This window comes from Arachis ipaensis, chromosome B03, assembly GCF_000816755.2.
Source record: "Arachis ipaensis cultivar K30076 chromosome B03, Araip1.1, whole genome shotgun sequence".
In the NCBI taxonomy this organism is placed as follows: domain Eukaryota; kingdom Viridiplantae; phylum Streptophyta; class Magnoliopsida; order Fabales; family Fabaceae; genus Arachis; species Arachis ipaensis.
This window is the reverse complement of record NC_029787.2, coordinates 43,237,662-43,259,746: the sequence shown is the minus strand read 5'-3', so window position 1 is coordinate 43,259,746 and position 22,085 is coordinate 43,237,662. Positions and strand designations below refer to the sequence as shown.

Genomic DNA, 22,085 nt, shown 5'->3' with positions numbered 1-22,085 from the left:
TAGGATTGCACAAGATAGGGGGGGGGGGGAAGAAAAAAAGAGAGAGTTGCTGATGCTTTTCTAAAAATCTGATTGAATTTTTATATGCTTGATAAAGTGTGTGATGAGCTTCGCTGTATAAAAATGCAAAGAAAAAAACAGAAAAAGAAATGTATATGCTGTGAAACTAATTATCTTTGTATGATTCTTGACACTTACAGAAACTTAAGATAACTTATGTTGGTGTTGAACTTATTGACACAAAATCTGGTGACCTTCGCTGGTGCTTGGATTTTAGAGACATGGATTCTCCTGCAATTATTATTCTTTGTGATGCATTTGGTAAGAAAAATGTTGATCATGGGAGTGGTTTTATCCTTTGCCCTTTATATGGAAGGAAATCTAAAGCTTTCCAAGCTGCCTCTGGGTGCACTAATTCAGCTATTATTGCAAACTTGGTATGATGATGTTCTTTAAGCCTAAACAATTGTTCTCCTAGATATTGGCATCTTAATTCATGTTACCATTTGATATTGAGATAATGCGATGATTTATGTATTGTCTTGTAACACAACTTAACATATCAGCAGTAGTAACAGAGTAATTTTTATTGCAGACAAAAACTGCAAAATCCACTGTTGGGTTGTCCTTGTCTGTGGAGAGTTCCCAAACTCTTACAATCTCTGAGTATATAAAACAAAGGGGTATCCAGTTATAATTATGACATCATTAATCTTCCTTCCACATTTGAATTATTTATTGCCTGTAGTGAGTTTCTTTTGTTTTTTGGTTTTTTAACCTTAAGCGTATAAATCTAATGCAGCAAAAGAGGCAGTTGGAGCCGAAGATACCCCTTTGGGAGGTTGGTCTGTAACTAGGTTGCGTTCTGCTGCCCATGGAACTCTGAACGTTCCAGGATTGAGCTTAGGAGTTGGTCCGAAAGGAGGACTTGGTGAACATGGTGATGCTGTATCTCGACAGCTCATTCTTACAAAAGTGTCACTCGTGGAAAGGCGTCCTGAGAATTACGAAGTAAGTGACGCATTTGTTAAGACAACTAGTAATATAGAAAAATGTGTGTAAATGCTTTGGGAAATCTATCAACTTCTGACACAAGAATGTATGCATTGAGTTGCACAACTAGTTTCTGGAATTTAGTTCTGATTTTATCTAGAATAACACAAACAGTATCAGCTTTTTATAATTTGAAGTACATGCAGATTTCTTGACCCCCTATTTTGTGTATTGTTAGGAGCCTACATATTTAAGTTGTCATGTAGCAAGAAGCATCATTCTTTTTTTGTCCAGGGCAAAATAGAATTTATGGAAGAATGGAAGTTTTATACAAGTTCAATTAATGTACAGTTTTGTGTATATCAATAGTTTTATGTAGTCTTTATACGTATCTGACTGAACTGCTTTATATCAGTACATTTCTATCTCCATGTAAGATGATTTTTACTTGGAAAGCTTATATCATATATTGAGAATTTTCACTAGATGTGTGCAGGCTGTTACTGTTCGTCCTTTGTCTTCAGTAAGCGCCCTTGTTCGGTTTGCTGAAGAGCCCCAGATGTTTGCAGTTGAATTCAGTGATGGATGTCCTATCCATGTAAGCGATGTTATGCTACTGCAATTATGAAATTTTATGCTCTGAAATTTCTCATTTGTATGGTACTGATTGTAGGTTTATGCAAGCACATCTCGCGATAGCTTACTTGCAGCTGTTCGTGATGCAATTCAAACTGAAGTAGGTAGATGTATCTCATCTTGGTTAAGAATTTTCCTACTATGGCATGTATAGATGGAAGTAAAGTATGGCAGTTCATTTGCTAGTTTATTGCTTAGAATCTTCATATCAATTTTAAACATTTTACCATACTGAAGCAAATGGCTATATGGTATATTTTTATTTTCCAAAATAAAGAAATCCTGCATTGTCTAAGTGCATCTTTGACTTTTGGTGATGTTTTGTGCAGGGTCAATGTGCCATACCTGTATTGCCAAGGCTGACAATGCCTGGTCACCGGATTGATCCTCCCTGTGGAAGAGTTTATTTGCAATATGGTCAGCAAAAGCCAGTTGCTGATGCTGAAAGTGCTTCAATGCATTTGAAACATTTAGCAGCTGCTGCCAAGGATGCTGTTGCTGAAGGTGGTTCCATTCCTGGATCAAGAGCTAAACTATGGCGAAGAATAAGGGAGTTCAATGCATGTATACCTTTTACTGGTGTGCCTTTAAACATTGAAGTGCCAGAGGTTACCTTGATGGCCTTGATTACTATGCTTCCTGCGGCCTCAAATCTTCCTCCAGAATCTCCTCCTTTGCCACCCCCGTCACCAAAAGCTGCTGCAACTGTGATGGGTTTTATTGCTTGTTTACATCGACTACTTGCATCAAGAAGTGCCGCATCACACGTGATGTCTTTTCCAGCAGCAGTTGGAAGGATAATGGGTTTGCTTAGAAATGGTTCAGAGGGTGTTGCATCGGAGGCTGCCGGGCTTGTTGCAGCACTCATTGGTGGTGGGCCTGGTGATGCTAATGTGATGGATTCTAAAGGAGAGTGGCACGCAACAATTATGCATACGAAGTCAGTATTGTTTGCTAATCAGAGTTATGTCATTATTCTTGTCAACAGATTGAAGCCTATGTCAGTATCACCTTTGCTGTCAATGGCTGTGGTTGAAGTGCTCGAGGCTATGATTTGTGATCCACTTGGGGAAACTACTCAATATAATGTTTTTGTTGAGTTGTTGCGCCAAGTTGCTGGGTTAAAGCGTCGTTTGTTTGCACTATTTGGTCATCCTGCCGAAAGTGTTAGAGAAACAGTAGCTGTTATTATGCGATCAATTGCTGAAGAAGATGCTATTGCTGCGGAGTCCATGCGAGAGGCTTCTCTGCGTGATGGTGCTTTGTTGAGGCATTTATTGCACGCTTTTTTCCTTCCTGCTGGTGAACGCCGTGAAGTTAGTCGACAACTTGTTGCTCTTTGGGCGGATTCCTATCAACCCGCTTTGGAGCTATTGTCTCGAATTCTGCCTCCTGGACTTGTTGCTTATTTGCATACACGCTCTGATGGAGTTCAAGATGAAGAAACGAATCAAGAGGAGTCATCAATTGGGAGAAGAAAAAGACGCTTACTTCAGCAGAGGAAAAGTCGCATCGGGAGAGGACTAACCTCTCAAGAACAACCCTTTGCTTCAGCTAATAATTTTGATGTTTCAGATTCGGGTAGGCAGACAGGGAGTGCCATTATTAGGGGCTCAGACAACTACCATAGAGCTGCTCTTGAGCCAAGCTCTGGACAGGCTTCAGATATTCAATCTTCTGTTGTTCATACTAATGAAAATTTGTCCAGTGGATCTCCTACAGCAGTCACACAAAATGGGTATTCAACTGTTGTGGCCTCAGCTACTTGTCCATCTGCAAACTCAAATGAAGCAAAGGTACCTGATTTATCAAATTCAGTTGATCCTGATGGCAATGCAGTTGGCTTGCAGAATGCAGATGTTCCAGCTCCTGCTCAAGTTGTGGTGGAGAACACTCCCGTGGGTTCTGGTCGGCTTCTATGTAACTGGCCTGAATTCTGGCGAGCGTTTGGTCTTGATCACAATCGTGCAGATTTGATTTGGAATGAGCGTACTAGGCAAGAGTTAAGAGAATCTTTGCAAGCTGAAGTCCATAAACTAGATGTTGAAAAAGAGCGTACTGAAGATATTGTTCCTGGGGGTGCTATCCTTGAAATGGCAACAGGGATTGAGAATGTCCCGCAAATATCTTGGAACTATGCTGAATTTTCCGTTCGTTACCCAAGCCTGTCAAAAGAAGTTTGTGTGGGCCAATATTATCTGCGTCTCCTGCTTGAGAGTGGCAGTGGTGGCAGGGCACAAGACTTCCCGTTGCGTGATCCAGATGCTTTCTTTAGAGCACTTTACCATCGTTTTTTATGTGATGCAGACACAGGGCTTACTGTAGATGGGGCTGTTCCTGATGAACTAGGTGCATCAGATGATTGGTGTGATATGGGTAGACTAGATGGTTTTGGTGGCGGTGGTGGTTCATCAGTGAGAGAGCTTTGTGCAAGGGCAATGGCAATTGTATATGAGCAGCACTACAAGACTGTTGGTCCTTTTTCAGGCACTGCTCACATTACTGTTCTCCTGGACAGGACAGATGACAGAGCTCTGAGACACAGACTTCTTTTTCTTTTGAAGGTCTTTGTAAATTTAATCTACTTATTCTTTCTTGTTTTTTCTTTCCTTTTGGTGATTTCACTTTACTAGCTCTACTCAAAGTTAATTTAACTCAATTTCAGGCTTTGATGAAGGATTTAGCTAATGTAGAGGCTTGTGTTCTAGTTGGAGGCTGTGTATTAGCTGTCGATCTTCTTACAGTGGTCCATGAAGCTTCGGAGAGGACAGCTATTCCTTTGCAATCAAATTTGATTGCTGCTACGGCTTTCATGGAGCCACTCAAGGAATGGATGTATATCGACAGAGAAGGTGCTCAAATTGGACCTGTGGAAAAAGATGCTATTAGAAGGTTATGGTCCAAGAAGGCTATTGATTGGACAACAAGGTGTTGGGCCTCTGGGATGCTAGATTGGAAGAAGTTGCGTGATATTCGTGAGCTTCGCTGGGCACTTGCCCTTAGAGTTCCTGTCCTTACCCCACCTCAGGTAGAGCCATCATCTTTGGTGGAAGATAATGTTATATTCATATAAACATCAATTGTTCTGTAAATATTTTTCTCTATCTCGAATTCTTGATTATATCTTGTCTGATATCATGATATGTGGCATGAATTGGTTTTTTTTATGCTATTAATCTTTCATGAACTGAAACCTTACTTATTATTCTTGATGACTTGAATTTATTTATTTATTTATCTTTGGTACAAAAAATCTAATGAGAAAAGCAACATATGTTTAGGTGCCAGTGCCACTATCTTCAATCTCCTATAATAACTTATTTACCAATTACAATTCTATCTTTAACTTGCTTACATTTGCAAAAAATTACCCAACCTTCTTAGATGAAGCAATTTTTTTTTTTAAACCTCAAGTTTCTGTGCCTGTTATATTCTTCTGAAAATTGGCATGTTGCTAGCTGGAAAGATGTCATTTCTCTTGGAACATGTATATGTCTTATTTATGCTTTCATTATATTTTCATGGTGCTTTCCTGACCATGGTTCTTGCCTTCAGGTTGGAGATGCAGCTTTGTCCATATTGCATAGCATGGTGTCTGCACATTCAGATTTAGATGATGCTGGAGAAATTGTTACTCCAACTCCTAGAGTAAAACGAATCTTGTCAAGTCCACGTTGCCTTCCTCACATTGCACAGGTACTTTAAAGGTTTTTCCTTATTATTTGGCCATGTATGAAAATATGTTTGTTCTGATATACTACTATAATAAAATTTCTTTCTCAAAGATTATAGGAATTGTCTCATTGCTTGTTAACTTTATCATATTTAGTTCAAGTTGTTTGCTATGTGATAGTATGGTTTCAGTTGATTTTTAGTATTTTCTACCCTTCCAAATAATTCATTAATATAATATTTTAATCTAGTTTTTATTTTTCTTTTCATTTTTTCCCTCTTTCGTTGTGTGTGTGTTGGGGGGTGGGTTGTTTTATGAATTCAGGCCATTCTCTCTGGGGAACCAAGTATTGTTGAGGCAGCTGCTGCATTGTTGAAGGCCATTGTTACCAGGAATCCCAAAGCCATGATACGTCTATACAGCACCGGTGCATTTTATTTTGCACTGGCTTATCCAGGATCTAATCTACTTTCAATTGGGCAACTCTTTGCTGTCACCCATGTCCACCAAGCATTTCATGGTGGCGAAGAGGCTGCGGTTTCAACTTCATTGCCTTTGGCAAAACGTAGTGTTCTTGGTGGACTTCTTCCTGAATCTTTGTTGTATGTATTGGAGCGCAGTGGTCCAGCAGCATTTGCTGCAGCAATGGTATCTGATTCTGACACTCCTGAGATAATATGGACTCATAAAATGAGGGCAGAAAATTTAATACGTCAGGTATTACAAATTAAGATCTGATGTGTATATTTTTATAGAATACAAGTGTACTTCCCAAACTACCTTTCCGATATTGTTCATGCGGTTCAATATATCCCTGTTCACTGTCTTTATCAGGTTTTGCAACACCTTGGTGATTTTCCACAGAAATTGTCACAGCATTGCCATGTTTTATATGACTATGCCCCAATGCCTCCAGTTACATACCCTGAACTTAGAGATGAAATGTGGTGTCATCGTTATTACCTGAGGAATCTATGCGATGAGATCCGCTTTCCAAATTGGCCTATTGTTGAGCATGTAGAGTTTCTGCAGTCCTTACTTGTAATGTGGCGTGAAGAGTTGACGAGAAAACCTATGGATCTTTCTGAAGAAGCAGCTTGCAAGATCCTTGAAATATCCTTGGAGGATGTATCTGGTGATGATGTAAATAAAAAGCACTCTTCGGAGGTATCAGATGAAACATCTAGCTTATCAAAGCAAATTGAAAATATTGACGAGGAAAAGTTAAAGCGACAATATCGAAAACTTGCTATGAAATATCATCCTGACAAAAACCCTGAAGGAAGGGAGAAGTTTCTTGCTATACAGAAGGCTTATGAACGCCTCCAGGTAAACATAGTTTGCATGTTACAAGCTTATTTGGATTCATATGTCAATAGAAGTCACTTATGGACAAACTCTAGTTATTTTGAAGTCTTCAAATGCCATGGGGACATGTTTTGTTGTCTTAACTTCTTAATTTTTGATATGTAAGTATATTAATCATGCAAACAAGTCCATGTACTTTCTTTAGTGTGAGAAATGGTGTGATAGCCCCTTGTCACTCAGATTGGGAGTGTGTTGTAGATGCATATGCTGTTGTTTTGTTCTTCTTTTCTCCTTTTGCAAGCCAGCTATAGACAGGCTTAGTTATATGCATGCACAGATTTGGGATGGCAAAATCATGATGTATGTTAAAATTTCATTTTGCTTCTTGGGTGGATGTTTACAGTGAATTTATGCGATATAATATCATTTGCTTGCAACAGTAGATTTTTATATTCTAATTCACTGAAAATATTTACCTTTTGTGGACTGTATCTTAGGCTACAATGCAAGGATTGCAAGGTCCTCAGCCTTGGAGATTGCTTCTTTTGCTGAAGGGACAATGCATTTTATACAGAAGATATGGAGACATATTGGAGCCATTCAAATATGCTGGCTATCCCATGTTGTTAAGTGCTGTTACTGTGGACAAGGATGATAACAATTTTCTTTCTTCAGATAGAGCACCTCTCCTTGTTGCAGCATCAGAGCTTGTTTGGCTGACGTAAAATTCCATTTCTTTCATATTGGCTTCACTATTTTCTAAAATATTTTGAATACCATTCTAACTCATGCTGCACATTGATTTTTATTGTGGTCAGATGTGCATCTTCTTCACTGAATGGAGAAGAGCTGGTAAGAGATGGAGGAGTGCAACTTCTTGCAACTCTTCTTTCCCGTTGCATGTACGTTGTTCAGCCATCTACTCCTGGAAATGAACCATCTGCCATTATTGTTACAAACATCATGCGAACATTTTCAGTTCTTAGTCAATTTGAGGCTGCCAGATCTGAGATACTCGAGTTTTCTGGGCTAGTTCCAGACATTGTGCACTGCACTGAGTTTGAGCTTGTACCAGGAGCTGTTGATGCTGCTCTACAGACTATTGCCAATGTTTCTGTTTCATCTGAATTGCAGGATGCTTTATTGAGGGCTGGTGTTTTATGGTATGTCAATTATTTTTTTTGGATAAAATGCTTGGTATTTATCTCTCAACTATAGGTATGCAGGAGGATGTTCCATGTGAATTTAGGCTTAGTTGGCAAACTTAGTGTTTTTGTGTGCCTGTGTCGCCAAATAGCTTAAGTACTTATTGAGTAAGATGAGCTTTACCATTACGTGAAAATTTACTGTGTATGAAAGTAATTCTGTAAACAGCTATCTACTAAGCTCTCTAGATTTTGCAAAGGCTTAATTTTCAAAGCTTATATATATTACTTATGAAACTAATCTCAACATCTGATTGGGTTCAAAACCCATTTTACAAAGTTCATCCATACGTGACAAAGATGTTTCATGTGTGCGCTCTTGTTGGAGCAGATAATACCAAAATTACTTATGCACTAGAATGGTTATTTTTTTGAGAAATGTCTGGCATATTATTGGCAACTATTTTAAAACGATCTGTCCGCTCCTATATCGGTGGAGCTATAAAGGGAATGATGTATGTTAGTCTAGTTATAATTCGATGATAATTTATTGAGGGATCATACTATCTCCCGTATCATTTTTTTGTTATTAGAGTTGTGTCTAGTTTGGAATTGTCTAGCTATTCTATTTTGTAGTATTATCATAATTTTTGTGGGTTTTGGGCAGACCATTTGATAGGAGATACCTCTTTAAACCTAGCCTTTCCTTGTCTTTATCATTGTCGATTTGATCCTGGGTTCCTCTTCCTCTTGGGACTTCCATTTCTTTCTTAACCTTAATGATAGGGAATCATTTCAACTTTTGGCTTTCTTAGGTATCCTTGATGATTTTTCTGTCTTCTAACCCCTGACAAAAGGATATTGTCTCCTGATTCCTCTGGTAGTTTTAGCTGTAAATCCCTCTTCCAATTTTTACTCACTCCTCTATCACAACTTTGGTCTAGACAAACCCATTTGTAAGTCCCAAGCTTCCTCTAAATTCAAATTTTTTATATGGGTCAGCTGTGCTTAACATAGCTAATACTGATGTCTTGTTGCAGGTTTGAAAGCCACATAAGGCTAGATGTGTGTGTTATGTGTGAGACAAGCTCAGAGTCAAATTCATATCTTTTTTTGCATTGCCCAGTAGCTGTTTTCTTATGGAGCGATTTGTTTATCATCTTTGATGAATGCTGTGCGCGCTGTTTAGTCCTTGACTGATTTCTATTGACTAGGTTTGTTGGGTTCGTAGTAGAAAGGAGGCAAAACTTTTGTGGCAATGTTGAGAGATTGGAAAAGCTATGCTTTATAGATAAATCTAAAGTTTCTTTGCCTTGGATACCTAATGAACTTGTATATGTGGATAGTACATATTTGTGTTAATTTCAGAAAATGACTTTTCCAATTATGTTATATGTTCACAGAATATTTGTTGGACTAAGTCATTTAGTATGGTCCATGGTCCATGATAGGTACCTATTGCCGCTGCTGCTTCAGTATGATGCAACTGCTGAAGAACCGGATGCAACAGAATCACATGGTGTTGGTGCCAGTGTTCAAATTGCCAAAAACATGCATGCCATACGGGCAGCCCAGGCTCTGTCAAGGCTCAGTGGTTTGTGTGGTGATGAGAGCTCAACTCCTTACAATTGGTCGGCAGCAAATGCCCTCAGAGTTTTGCTAACACCTAAGCTTTCTAGCATGTTACGAGATCAATTACCTAAAGATTTGCTGTCCAAGTTGAATGCAAACCTGGAGTCTCCAGAGGTGGGTTCCCCCCCGCTACTTTCTTTCTAGCTAGGTTTTAATCTATCTGAACATACTTTGAAGGCTGAGTCGGTTAAAAGTAAAATACAAATATATGCTTGGTTGTAGCTTCTGTTCCTATTTGGAAACTGGTTAAGCAATTCTATTCCTTGTACCAAAATGTGCAAATAAGCAGATAACATACTCGTAATTCATGGCTGCAGTAGTGAGAATTTCAATTTTTTTTTGCTCATCCTCCATTCATCCCCCTGGGCCCCGCCCCTGGTGGGAAAAAACCTGAAAACGGAAGTAGGGTTATATGCTGACTGATTATGGTGGTTAATGACAATCCATTATCAATTATGCTTGGTTTAAAATGCTGCTGTTCTGCTTCTAAGATTACTGCATTAATACTATGTTTTTATTTTGTAATCTACTTTTTTAGATTATATGGAATTCTTCAACACGGGGAGAGCTGCTGAAATTTGTGGATCAGCAGCGTGCAGCTCAAGGTCCTGATGGTTCATACGATATCAGAGATTCACATGACTTTGCCTATAAAGCACTATCAAAGGAATTGTTCATTGGCAATGTTTACTTGAGGGTCTACAATGATCAGCCAGAATTTGAAATTAGTGAACCAGAAGCTTTTTGTGTTGCTCTAGTTGATTTTATATCTTATGTTGTGCACAACCATCCTTTTGAGGATGCTGATCAATATGTTGATGGCATCTCTTCTCCTGCTCAGAATTATGAGGATGCTGTTGATGGATTTGTGAGTGAACAGCCTGTCCTAGATAATTCTAGCACAATATCCGAGGAGCAAGTTGTTGGGAAGGAAGAAGCCGAGCTAGTTAGAAGTCTCCGTTCCGCATTGATCTCCCTACAGGTTAACTGCTTAACAGCTTTACTTGTTTGTAATACTTTCTGAGCATGTTTGACTAATCTATCTTATTTTCTGCAGAACCTATTGACTAATAATCCAAATTTGGCATCCATTTTTTCCAATAAAGACAAGTTACTGCCTCTTTTTGAATGCTTTTCTGTCCCTGAAACATCAAACAGCAACATCCCTCAACTTTGTTTAGGAGTGCTGTCACTCTTGACGGCACATGCTCCTTGTTTGCAAGCCATGGTTGCAGATGGATCTAGTCTCCTTGTTTTACTACAAATGCTTCACTCATCCCCAAGTTGTCGTGAAGGGGCTCTCCATGTTCTCTATGCATTGGCAAGTACACCTGAACTGGCCTGGGCAGCTGCCAAGCATGGTGGTGTTGTCTACATTCTTGAACTACTGTTGCCTTTGAAAGGTAAGAACTTAATTGTTTTATATTTTTTTCCCTCATTCCTGGAAGGTGCTTGCAGATTGTTAAATGCTGATGATAAAAATCGTTCATACAGAAGAAATTCCACTCCAACAAAGAGCTATGGCAGCCTCCTTGTTGGGGAAACTTGTTGGGCAACCAATGCATGGTCCAAGAGTTGCTATAACACTTGCAAGGTTTCTTCCAGATGGCCTTGTATCAGTAATTAGGGATGGACCTGGTGAAGCTGTTGTTGTTGCGCTTGAGCAGACTACCGAGACACCAGAACTTGTGTGGACGCCAGCAATGGCAGCTTCCTTGTCTGCACAGATTTCAACCATGGCATCAGAATTATATCGGGAGCAGGTGAAAGGCCGTGTTGTTGATTGGGATGTACCTGAGCAGGCATCTGGACAGCAGGAAATGAGAGATGAGCCACAGGTATGACCTAATAAATGTAATTTAGACTTTTTTTTTTTGTTATTTTGTGGAGTGGAATCAAGTTTTGTTTTGATTCAGGTTGGTGGCATCTATGTTCGTCTGTTTTTGAAAGATCCCAAATTTCCATTGAGAAATCCTAAAAGATTCTTGGAAGGCCTTCTAGATCAGTATTTGTCATCCATTGCTGCCACACATTATGACACTCAGGCTGTTGACCCAGAGTTGCCTTTGCTTCTATCAGCTGCATTAGTTTCATTGCTTCGTGTTCATCCTGCACTAGCTGATCACGTTGGATATCTTGGATATGTGCCAAAACTAGTTGCTGCTGTTGCATTTGAGGGAAGGCGAGAAACAATGTCATCAGGTGATGCGAATATTGGAAAAAATGCAGATAAAACATATGACCCTGATAATGGATCAACAGAGCACACACAAACTCCTCAAGAACGTGTGCGGTTGAGTTGTTTGCGTGTCTTGCATCAACTTGCAGCTAGTACCACATGTGCAGAAGCTATGGCAGCAACAAGTGTAGGAACCCCTCAGGTATGAGATTACATATTCTAGAATGACTAAAAAGTATTTACTGTGGGAGACAGAGAGGAGAATGTGAGTGAGATTACCTTTATACATATTATATAAAACGAAGTTATATATATATTCCTTTCCCTCTCAAATTTCTTCTTCCAGGTTGTACCACTGTTAATGAAAGCTATAGGGTGGCAAGGTGGAAGCATATTAGCTCTCGAGACCTTAAAGCGTGTTGTGGTTGCTGGAAACCGAGCAAGGGATGCTCTTGTTGCACAAGGACTTAAGTGAGTACCTTCAAGTTTTTTATATCATTCCAATATTTTTTACTTGGGAGATTAAAACTGCCAAAAAATGCAAATAAAATAAAAACTTCTATGCTAATCGGAAAAATAATTTAAATAGGAGGAAGTTGGATGTGCTTGTGTGGAAGGTCGTGTAGCTTGTTTTGAACTCTAATCTCCATAGTCCGTATAACATTTAATAATTCTGATCATAAAATTGTGCTATGTTTTTTGTGATGATTGGCTGTGTTTGATTGTCATTCATGTCCATCAAAGACATGGACACAGTGACATAGGTCCATTAATGGTTTAATAAGACACAAATTACGAAGGATGTGCTGACACACGACATAAAAATACATATATTTAGTATCTTTTCATCAGATTGTTAGGACACATCAGACACGACACAGATTTTTATTACACTTTTTTCATTCAAAAGTTTTAAAATTCCACTTTCTACCCTCATCACGTTGATCACCAAGAACTTCCTTACTAGAGGTAAAATTTGCTTCTAATAACAAATGTGCTCATGTCTCTTTATTAGTGCCTTAACAACCAAACAGATTACATGTATTCATTTTTTTGGTCTGTGTGCATGTATGTCTGTGTTTATCTTCATTGTTCTGAAATGGTAAACAAACGCGGCCATATATGGATCTAACAAATTGTTAGATTGGGTATGGTTTTGCCCCATTGAGTATAATTATTAAGGCCCAAGGGACACAATCAATTTTTTTCTCTGTGGATAGAATTACCCTTTCAGTGTACTTTTCCCTGGTGTATCTGGATATAAAGTCCAGTAAATTCCAACGCATCCTGTGATACAGTATGGATTGGCTTTCCAACATGAGACTGTTTGAATAATTGACAAATCGCTTATTTTGTATCGTTTAGAATATGTTGAACAATTTTTGTGACCAATTAATATATCTTGGAAGTTCAATTGTGATTTCATAATCTCGAGGATATTGACTTGAATGTATTCCTACTTTCAATGCAATAGAGATGAATAAAATTTATGTCAGATTTATTTTGTCTGTAGAGGTGAATGCTTCAAGGCTATATTTTGTATTTATTGTTGTGAGAGGTACATTTGTCTCTAACCGTAGCAATAATTTTGCAAACAATGCAGAGTTGGTCTTGTTGAGGTACTTCTTGGTCTGCTTGATTGGAGGGCTGGAGGGAGAAATGGTTTTTGTTCTCAAATGAACTGGAATGAATCTGAAGCTTCTATCGGCAGAGTGCTTGCAATTGAGGTTAGAGTCTCGTCATCGATTTTTTTCTTCCTCAAGTAATGAGTCCTGCATATTTTGTTTGGTTTATGTTATTTCCCTCTATACAAGACTATTATCCTAGCTGCATATTTTATCCTAGTCTTTTAAATTAATCATAATGGTCTTCTGTAAAGACTACCCTGTTCTCCTGTTTTTGTTTTGTGTCATTTTTTTTAAAGGTAACAATCAAAATGGTCCTTAGATCGAGTTAGTCCTTCCTTCAAATAGCGAATTATTGCTGTTAACGTGGACCGTTAACTGCAAATGTGGCAGAGCATTAGGCATGCCTGACATGGCATAAAGTTGGTTCATTCAATTTGGTCTCTATCAACTTGATCAAACCCAAAGAACATATAACTTGCACACTGCATCATCACCACCTTCGTGTTCTTCCCTCTTATTTTTTGCAACCAAGCTCTCTTTCATTCTCCTCCAAGATTTGAAACCTTAGTAATTAGGAGGAGTAATTAAAATGACGTGGATTCAATTTAAAAAACAATAACACAAAAGCGTCCAATTTTTTTTAAAAAAAATTCCTTCCCAATTTTGCCATTGCAAGGTAAGGGGGTGGGGTGTTGCTAGACTTTAGGTTTTAGGTTTCATGCATTTGATAAGGATTGGGGTTTGACGTATACTGGCTTTGATTGAGATTTCCACATATTGGATTGCCATAATTGGTCTTATTCCTGCCTTTCTTTACTATATTTACATCATCATTTTGGTTGTATATCATGGTGACCACCCTCTTAAGGTTTTATATCTTGGAGGAGGAAGAGAGATTGGTTATGGAAGGAAGATGATGCAATGTGTGGATTATATATTTGTTGGATTTGATCAATTTTGGTCTGAACCAGATTGATTGAATCACCTTGCATGCCTAATGTTTGGCGACTTCGGCAGATAACCTTCCACATCAAATTCCCTTTGATAGCGTTAATTATATATTTGTTGGATTTGATCAATTTTGGTCTGAACCAGATTGATTGAATCACCTTGCATGCCTAATGTTTGGCGACTTAGGCAGATAACCTTCCACATCAAGTGGCTTTTTGACAGAGGACTAACTTCATCTATGTAAAAAATGGGGGATCATTTTGATAAAAGATAGAGGGACCATTTTGATTCTTACCTCTGATTTTACTGTTAAATGACTTGGATCTTATCGTGATTGTCTAACCTTTCAACTTCAAAATGAGAATCGTTGCATTTATTTGAGTCCATAATATTTGTATTTCTTTCTGCAAGAATTTTTTTACTGATTTGAGCTGAATTTGTTAGTTCATCTACACTGACAAGGTGCATTTATATACTGAATCAGGTATTGCATGCCTTTGCTACTGAAGGAGCCCACTGTACTAAAGTCCGAGAAATATTGAACAATTCTGACGTGAGTCTAACACATCTGGATTAATAAATTCATATGATTGTTTTCGTTTTGCCTGGTGGCACTTCAAATGTTGGTTTGCCGTGTGCCTATTGCAAATATATACCAGCCAAATCACCATTTACGATGTTCTTTACCTTTCATGTCGTATAGGTTTGGAGTGCATACAAAGATCAAAGGCATGATCTTTTCCTTCCTTCAAATGCACAATCCGCAGCCGCTGGAATTGCTGGTTTGATCGAGAACTCATCGTCATCAAGACTCACGTATGCCCTTACTGCACCTCCACTGCAGTCATCTACTTCTAGACCTCCCCCATCATCCACATCCGACTTCCATGGAAAGCAAGAACTCTCATAGTACAGAAAGTAAGTCCATTTTTTCAACCAGGTTGATGGAGAGCATATATATATATATATATATATATATGCCTATACTTGTAACTCACCTGTATAGTACACTGTACAGTTTTCTTGTCTACATGCTTCTGGGTTGCCCAAATGGAAGCATGTGAAATTTTTCTCTCGTTATTCGTTTGTTTTCAGGAGGGACTCTCCCAGGTTCTCTCCCTTTTTCCTTGTAAATTGGATGGTGTATTTACTAATTTGCTACGAAAATAGCGAGGTATGTGCATTTCGTGAAGTTCAGTCACACTTGCGGCAAGGATTCAACATACCTTTTCCCTCTTTTATAGGTCTATTGTTTTTGCTTCTTTTTTCTTAAATAAATTACGTCACGTTTTCGTTTCCAATTAGTTTTAAATTGATTGGTCCGTACGTGCGCCACTTGATTAGCAAATTAGGTATGCTAGATAAGCTAAGAAAAAATCATAATAGCGCTGGAGGAAAATAATTGTACTGCAACTTTTTGAATGCAAGATGTAACTAACCACATCAATTTCAAATCACCTTGATCTGTTTTTTGGGTTTTACTAATTGGTAAAATTTTTAAAGGGAAAATTGTGAAACTTAATGAATATATTAGATTTTATATCGGAAACTTTAGGTTTCAAGTTTTATTTAATGCCTAATTGTTTGTATTTATAAAATGGTATTTTATTCTAGCAATTCATACTTTATAATGTTATTGACTCGTCGTAAAATTAATAAAAAATAAAATTAAGAAATTTATCATTTTTGTATTATTGGATGTTAGGATTGGTAACAATTAAATTTGGTTTTACATTATTAATAAATCAATAAAATTAAATAGATAAATGACTTAAGCAAGTTTGTTATAAAATCTTTTTTTATTTATGCATGACTAATTATGATCTATGAATATTTCATGACTAACATATCATATATAGCTTCGAGTGATAAGCATTCAAATAATAGAGTTGGAGGGTGTGGCTGCTTGTGTCCACAAGTTTCCTTCTTATATCAGTGTCTCATTGGAGGAAAATAAATTACTGTAAAATTACCCCATAAAAGAGTAATTGACAAAAAAAAAGTTTCTCTTTAGTATATGACTTTTTATAGTGGTAAAATAAAAATAAAAGGAATAAAATTTTATTTTTTTATGTTAAGAATATAATTTGATATTTATTCTAATAAACACTAATCGTTATACATTTATAAATAAGGCCCTCATTTAATCCTACGCCTACACTGCTCTGGCGCCGCACTACGGTTGCATGGATGAGAGAGACATGGCGGAATTGGGCGCGCAACCGGAAAGAGATGGGTGGATCATACCTTTGCTTTATGACAACGGAAGACATGTTCGTGATCGAGTTAAGCAATCTGGAAAAACAAGAAGAGGTGAAGGACTGGACTAGTTTATCTCCACTAAACTTCTATTTCTCTTTGAAACTTCCAGTGGAGTATTTGTGTCCTTTTGAGTTCGACTCCAAGATCTATATGGCGCCGGTTTTGAGGAGGAAGAAATCAAGCCTACGGAATCCCTTAATCAGCCACCCGTACCCTTTAAGTCATCATTTGTCACAAACATCTCCGGCTGTGGTGATGTTTACTTTTATGTGGATTCCAGATTCGAAGGCCATCAACCTACAAAGTCATCATTTGTCACGAACATCTCCGGCTGTGGTGATGTTTACTTTTATGTGGATCCCAGATTCGAAGGCCATCAACCTACACTGATGGTTCTTTCTGCCGTTATCAAAGATTGGGAACTGGTGCGCCCGACTCTTCCTTTTCTGCGTAGCGAAAGTCGTTTTCCCAGCATTCCTATTGGACTTTGTTCGACCCCATAACGAAGTCTTGGACGGATAAGCCAGATGATGAGATGGTGATTATAATATATGCAGGTTACTACGTCCTGATTGGAACCAGCTGTATTATACTTTTTTACCTCAATTTGCGGTGTCCGTTCCAGGGCTCAACAACAACTACAGTGTTGCCCTTTCACACACGTATGTTGAACCTCCAGTAATTCCAATGGAAGTTGAGGAGGGTCAATTGCCCTTTCACACACTTATGAACACCTTGATAAGTGTTTTGAGGGGATAAGACCCACGCTGTACCGAACCCATAGGATTAGATTCAGGATTCTTGACCTTGGCGATGGGAAGTTGTGTGCACTCCTCTTTGGTTATACAATGGAGCGGCACAAACGGATACTCTGCATATCCATTTTCACAGTCTCCTCCCCCATGGAGCGAGATTTCTTGCAAGTGACTGTCCATAGTAAAAGTGCCTACTCCTTGGACCACGTGCATGACACTCTTATGCATCACGCCTTTGTTTGGCCGCCTATCCAGGGAGCCCGATTTCACCGCTTTAGATCGGGTTTTTGCTTGTAACTATTATCGTTGTTGTTACTTGCATGTGGGTTGTCATGATTTGATTCCAAGATAAGGTAGCATTGCAACTTATCATGTCTTTTTCATTTTCAATTAACTTCTACTACGTATTCGGATATTTGGAACCTTTTGGATTTCAATCTAATGCTAGCTTGAGAAACATATTTTGTTTTCAAAAATTTATTAACATTATTGCGTGCACTGGTTTATCGAGTTAATGTCGGCAATTGAAAATCTACATCAGAAGTAAATATAACCATTGTAAAGTTGGTGAAGAACTCTGCAGTTCAAGATTTTACGGGAAAGGGGTGCTCACTTGTTTGAGTGGCCAACATATTGTATCTATGTGGTTCAGAGTTTCTTACGGAACAACTTCTGTTGATTAGGCAAGTAGAGAAGTTCAAGTACTTGTGCTTTAGACTCACTCCATTGCATTGCTTGGAGCATTTTTGCTAGTTGAATAAACAAGTAACAGTTTTATGACTTCCCTTCCGATTTGTGAAAGAGAGGCTAAAAAGCTTGATTGAGTATGCCATCTCCCTTAGTTGTGAAATACAATTTTAGGCTTCATTGTTTGGTCTATATTGTAGCATACTTCACTTGTAGCATTGGTAGGTCTTTATATAACCAATTTTACATAAGGATTTTCTTTTCTTTCCTTGAAATGCAGCTCAAAATTTAAATATACAATTTTAAATTATGCGTTCAAATAGATAATTTCAAATTACATCACTTGAGTTAAAATCGTCCATTAAAATCGTTTATCTTCCATATTAATTGAAACCTTTACATAGGAATGAATTGTTATAAATATTATTTATGATTATTTTAAAAGAGTATTATATTTAACAAAATTATTGTTTCTTAGGTAGTATTGTGTGATATTATTAGATTAATTTTATATGGTATAAATACTATCCTACTATATTAATATAGAAGATGGCGTTATTAGACTAAGGCTTAGTTTGGTAAAACTTTTACTTTTCAAAAGTAGCTTATAAAAGTTAACTTTTAAAAGATGTCTTTTTTAAAGTTGTAGCATTTAAAATCAAATAAAAAATAGCTTTTAATAAACACAAGCAACATCAATTACGTTTGGTAAAATAGCTTTTAAAATTTAAAAATACTATAATAGACATAAATGTAAGTATTAAATTTGAAAATTAATTAACATATGATGTTATATTAGACTTTTAAATTTTGAAAAGTACAAGTCAATTTTGAAAAGCTCTATCATGGGTGTTTTTTAAAAGTACCTCGATCTTTTAAAAGTTGCAAGCAAAGTACATGATCTTTTTGATTTACTAAACACAAAATGAGGAGTTTGAATTTTTAAAAAGCACAAACACCTTTTCGAAAAGTTTTACTAAACCAAGCCTAAGTATGTCAGTAGAGGGTAGTCAATTTATTTTTATACACGCATGACTTAATTTAATAATGTCATTTTTTTAAAATTAATTTTGCAGTACTCATAAATAATTAGTACAACAATACAAGTATATTTATTTTTATTGAATTATTAATTTAAATTATAATTATCTAAATTTTAAATGAAATAGTTTTATAATTTTAAAATTTAAAATTATCTGAATTAAAATAGATGACCATATGTCGGATACTGAGTCATCATTTCACACATTGTACATATTTTAGATACTAAGTCTATATTCTATTTTTGCTTGTATCTCGAGTATTAAGATTCCATTTAATATTTTTAACACAAACTGAAGTTTCAAACTCTCAGTATCTGAGATGGGTTGAATTTTCAAAATTTCTGGCCAATTATATATTTATATAATTACATTGTATTTTATGTATTTTTATAAATTTTATATTTATTTAATTTAAAAAAAATCCCAAAAAATTCACAAATTTATGTGCTCCAGGCATTGACATTGTGCATGATCTTGTAATTTTCTTCCTACCCTTCTTGGTTTAGACTTTTAATTATGTACATGGAATTTTTGGGACATACATTTGCATAGCATCTCTTGGTTGGTGTGGTGAGTTAAGTATTAAAGTGATTTCTAAATTGCACTTTAACTTTTAAAGTGGTAGTTATTTAAATTAGTTTTTTAAAATACATTTCGAAACTCATAGTAATTTCTAACGCACTTTTTCATTCATTGCTTGTCATAAAAAAATTGAACTGGACTATTTTCTGCCACTTTTGCACTACAATAGCTAACTAATGTGGTGAAAAAAAATTTATTTTTACAATTTGATCCATTTTTCTCATTTAAAATCCTAATATTTGAATTATCTTCTTTTTCTTTTTTTCACTCTTCCAAATTCAATCATCATTGCAACAACAAACACAACAGAGGCAGAGCTCAAAGTCTCAACATTTTCTATTGTCGCCTCTCGCCGACCTCCATCTTGTCGTTGTGCCGCTCGCCGACCCTTCTGTGTCACTGCATTGTCTCGTTGCTCGCCCTCACTCTTGGTTGTTGCCTCATTCTCTACTCATTGCCCTCACTGCCCATCACTCACTACAACCTCCCTCTCTACTCGTCGCCGTCACTGCTCACGCGTCTGCACTCTTTTCTTGTCTCCTTTTTGTCTCTTTCTACCTCCCTCTTCTCTGGCTCGGTTCCCTCCCTTTGCTTGCAGTCAATATGAATTTTTTTTAGTTATTCAATCATTATTGTTTAATCTTTTGGATAATTGTTATTGCTGATCATATTTTAATGTAGTTGTAATGGTTAATTTTTTACTGTTTTTTATTCTGTAATTGTTGCTAGTCTTTTTTTTCTCTGATTGTTGCTATGTTTTTGTGATTATTGGTGTTTAAGTTAATTGATGTTTGCTGTATAAGTAAATTGATCTTTTTCGATTATTGCTATTTTTTTTGTGTGATCTTTTGTGATTGTTGGTTTTTTATTCTGTATTTTTTACTGATTTTGATGATATTGTTGCAGTGATGATTGAATTTGAAAAAATAAAAAAATGGATTTAAAGAAGAAAAAAAAGAAGACAATGAGGAGAGGATCTAGTGAAGATAACTTAGGAATTATGATTTAAAAACGGGAAAAAAAACTAAATTGTCAAAATAACCACAACGATTAACCATTAGAGTGCCACTGTGGCAGTATTCAATTTATCTCAACATTCTGATGGTAAGCAATGAACAAAAAATATTTTTGACACTATTATAAATTTTAGAGTATAACTTCAAGAATAAATTTAAGTAATTATTAACTCACAATAAACCTTTTATTTGCCATTTTACTTCTTCTTGGATTGCTTGGTTGTAGTAAGAGCTGAAGATTAGCTCTCTATTGGAAAAGGAGCTCACCTTGTGTCATTGTCACCCTTCTTATGCCGAGTTTGGATTATGAAAGTTCTTTATGTGCGCATTTATACGTTGTGTTTACCCCTGTTGGGATTATCCAATGCTGTGTTTGGATAACGAATGCTTATTGGGAATTGAATGGAATAATATATATGAAATGCAGTAGTGTAGGGACGTAGGGTAGAGTGAGGAGGAATGAAAAAAAATGAAAATTGGAGGAAATTAATTATACTGCAACTTTTTGAATGCAATATGCGACTAACCAACCACCTATACATCAATTTCAAATCATCTTGATCTGTTTTTGGGTTTCACTAATTGGGGGCAATTTTCTCAAATAAATAAAATGGCTTTCATATTTACCTGATTACATATTTTCAGAAATTCAGACACAATTACTTTTTTTCACCAATCTATAAAAACCGCTACTGCCAGCAGCAGATTACGAATAAGGACGTTTTAAAAGAAACTGCTATAGGCAGTAGCGATTTTTGTGCAGCAGTATTTGACCATAAACCGCTACAGGCAGTAGCGATTTATGCATTGGGAGCAAGCAATGTAAACCGTTAGAGGCAGTAGCGGTTTACGTGAAGGGGGAGTCTATATAATCTGTGACTTGCAGTCGCGGATTTCATTTGTGCATTTGTGGGGTTGCCTAGAGAGAGAAAACTTGTAGAGGGAAGGAGGAGCACTTGGAGCAAAGGGCCATTGGAATTTTTCGAGCGCTGACTTGAGGCAGAGAGCATGGCAGACGAACAGAGCTTGTACCGGTTGAATGGTGTTGCCGGTGCCATTGCTGACGAGGTTAGCTTTATGTTATTTATCTCAACAATAACATCTGTTAGATAGGTTATGGAATGTAGGGTGTAGATGCTAGAATATGTTAATGCTATGAAAATCGGACCGGACTGGCCGGTTCAACTGGGTTAACCGGGAACCGGTCATCTGGCCATAAAATTTAGTTTAGTTAGTGGGTAGGTTAGGAAATTTTATATTTTATTATTATATGAATGGTTGAATTTAAATTTTAAATGTAGGGTGTAGATGCTAGAATAGATTAATGTTACTAAAACTGGACCGGACCGGCCGGTTCAACCGGGTTAATCAGGAACCGGTCATCTAGCCATGAAATCTAGTTTAGTTAGTGGGTAGGTTATGAAATTTTATATTTTATTTTATATTTAACAAAATCGATTCGATGACGGTTCAACCACGATTGGACCATTGAACTATTGAAACAGTAATTTTGAAAGATTTATATTATACTTTTAATAATTTTCTTTTATTTTATATTAGAATTTTAATAATATTTTAATTAATTAATTTTTAGT

General features: G+C 36.8%; 1 protein-coding gene and 1 long non-coding RNA gene across 6 annotated transcripts in view; one reads left to right on the top strand and one right to left on the bottom strand.

The window, feature by feature from the left end:
• Positions 1–17,397, top strand: part of LOC107630420 (dnaJ homolog subfamily C GRV2) — a 21,984-nt gene extending 4,587 nt beyond the window's left edge. The window contains exons 2-23 of one of the 5 annotated variants that reach the window (XM_021118833.1): positions 201–437; positions 596–683; positions 803–1,011; positions 1,490–1,591; positions 1,667–1,729; positions 1,959–4,193; positions 4,295–4,657; positions 5,185–5,325; positions 5,627–6,019; positions 6,137–6,631; positions 7,108–7,331; positions 7,429–7,773; positions 9,207–9,501; positions 9,926–10,369; positions 10,445–10,790; positions 10,882–11,225; positions 11,304–11,768; positions 11,913–12,037; positions 13,170–13,293; positions 14,630–14,698; positions 14,849–15,063; positions 16,281–17,397. In XM_021118833.1, the coding sequence (XP_020974492.1) occupies positions 201–437; positions 596–683; positions 803–1,011; positions 1,490–1,591; positions 1,667–1,729; positions 1,959–4,193; positions 4,295–4,657; positions 5,185–5,325; positions 5,627–6,019; positions 6,137–6,631; positions 7,108–7,331; positions 7,429–7,773; positions 9,207–9,501; positions 9,926–10,369; positions 10,445–10,790; positions 10,882–11,225; positions 11,304–11,768; positions 11,913–12,037; positions 13,170–13,293; positions 14,630–14,698; positions 14,849–15,055 (7,314 nt within the window). In that variant the 3' untranslated portion in view covers positions 15,056–15,063; positions 16,281–17,397. Of the gene's footprint in view, positions 1–200; positions 438–595; positions 684–802; positions 1,012–1,489; positions 1,592–1,666; positions 1,730–1,958; positions 4,194–4,294; positions 4,658–5,184; positions 5,326–5,626; positions 6,020–6,136; positions 6,632–7,107; positions 7,332–7,428; positions 7,774–9,206; positions 9,502–9,925; positions 10,370–10,444; positions 10,791–10,881; positions 11,226–11,303; positions 11,769–11,912; positions 12,038–13,169; positions 13,294–14,629; positions 14,699–14,848; positions 15,447–16,280 lie in introns of those variants that run through there. The other 4 variants (XM_021118832.1, XM_016333534.2, XM_021118834.1 and 1 more) reach the window with 4 other exon arrangements.
• Positions 16,464–18,123, bottom strand: LOC110270148. Its single transcript, XR_002359319.1, has 2 exons — positions 16,789–18,123; positions 16,464–16,704 (listed from the first exon to the last, which is right to left on the bottom strand). It is a non-coding gene; the product is annotated as an uncharacterized LOC110270148 (long non-coding RNA).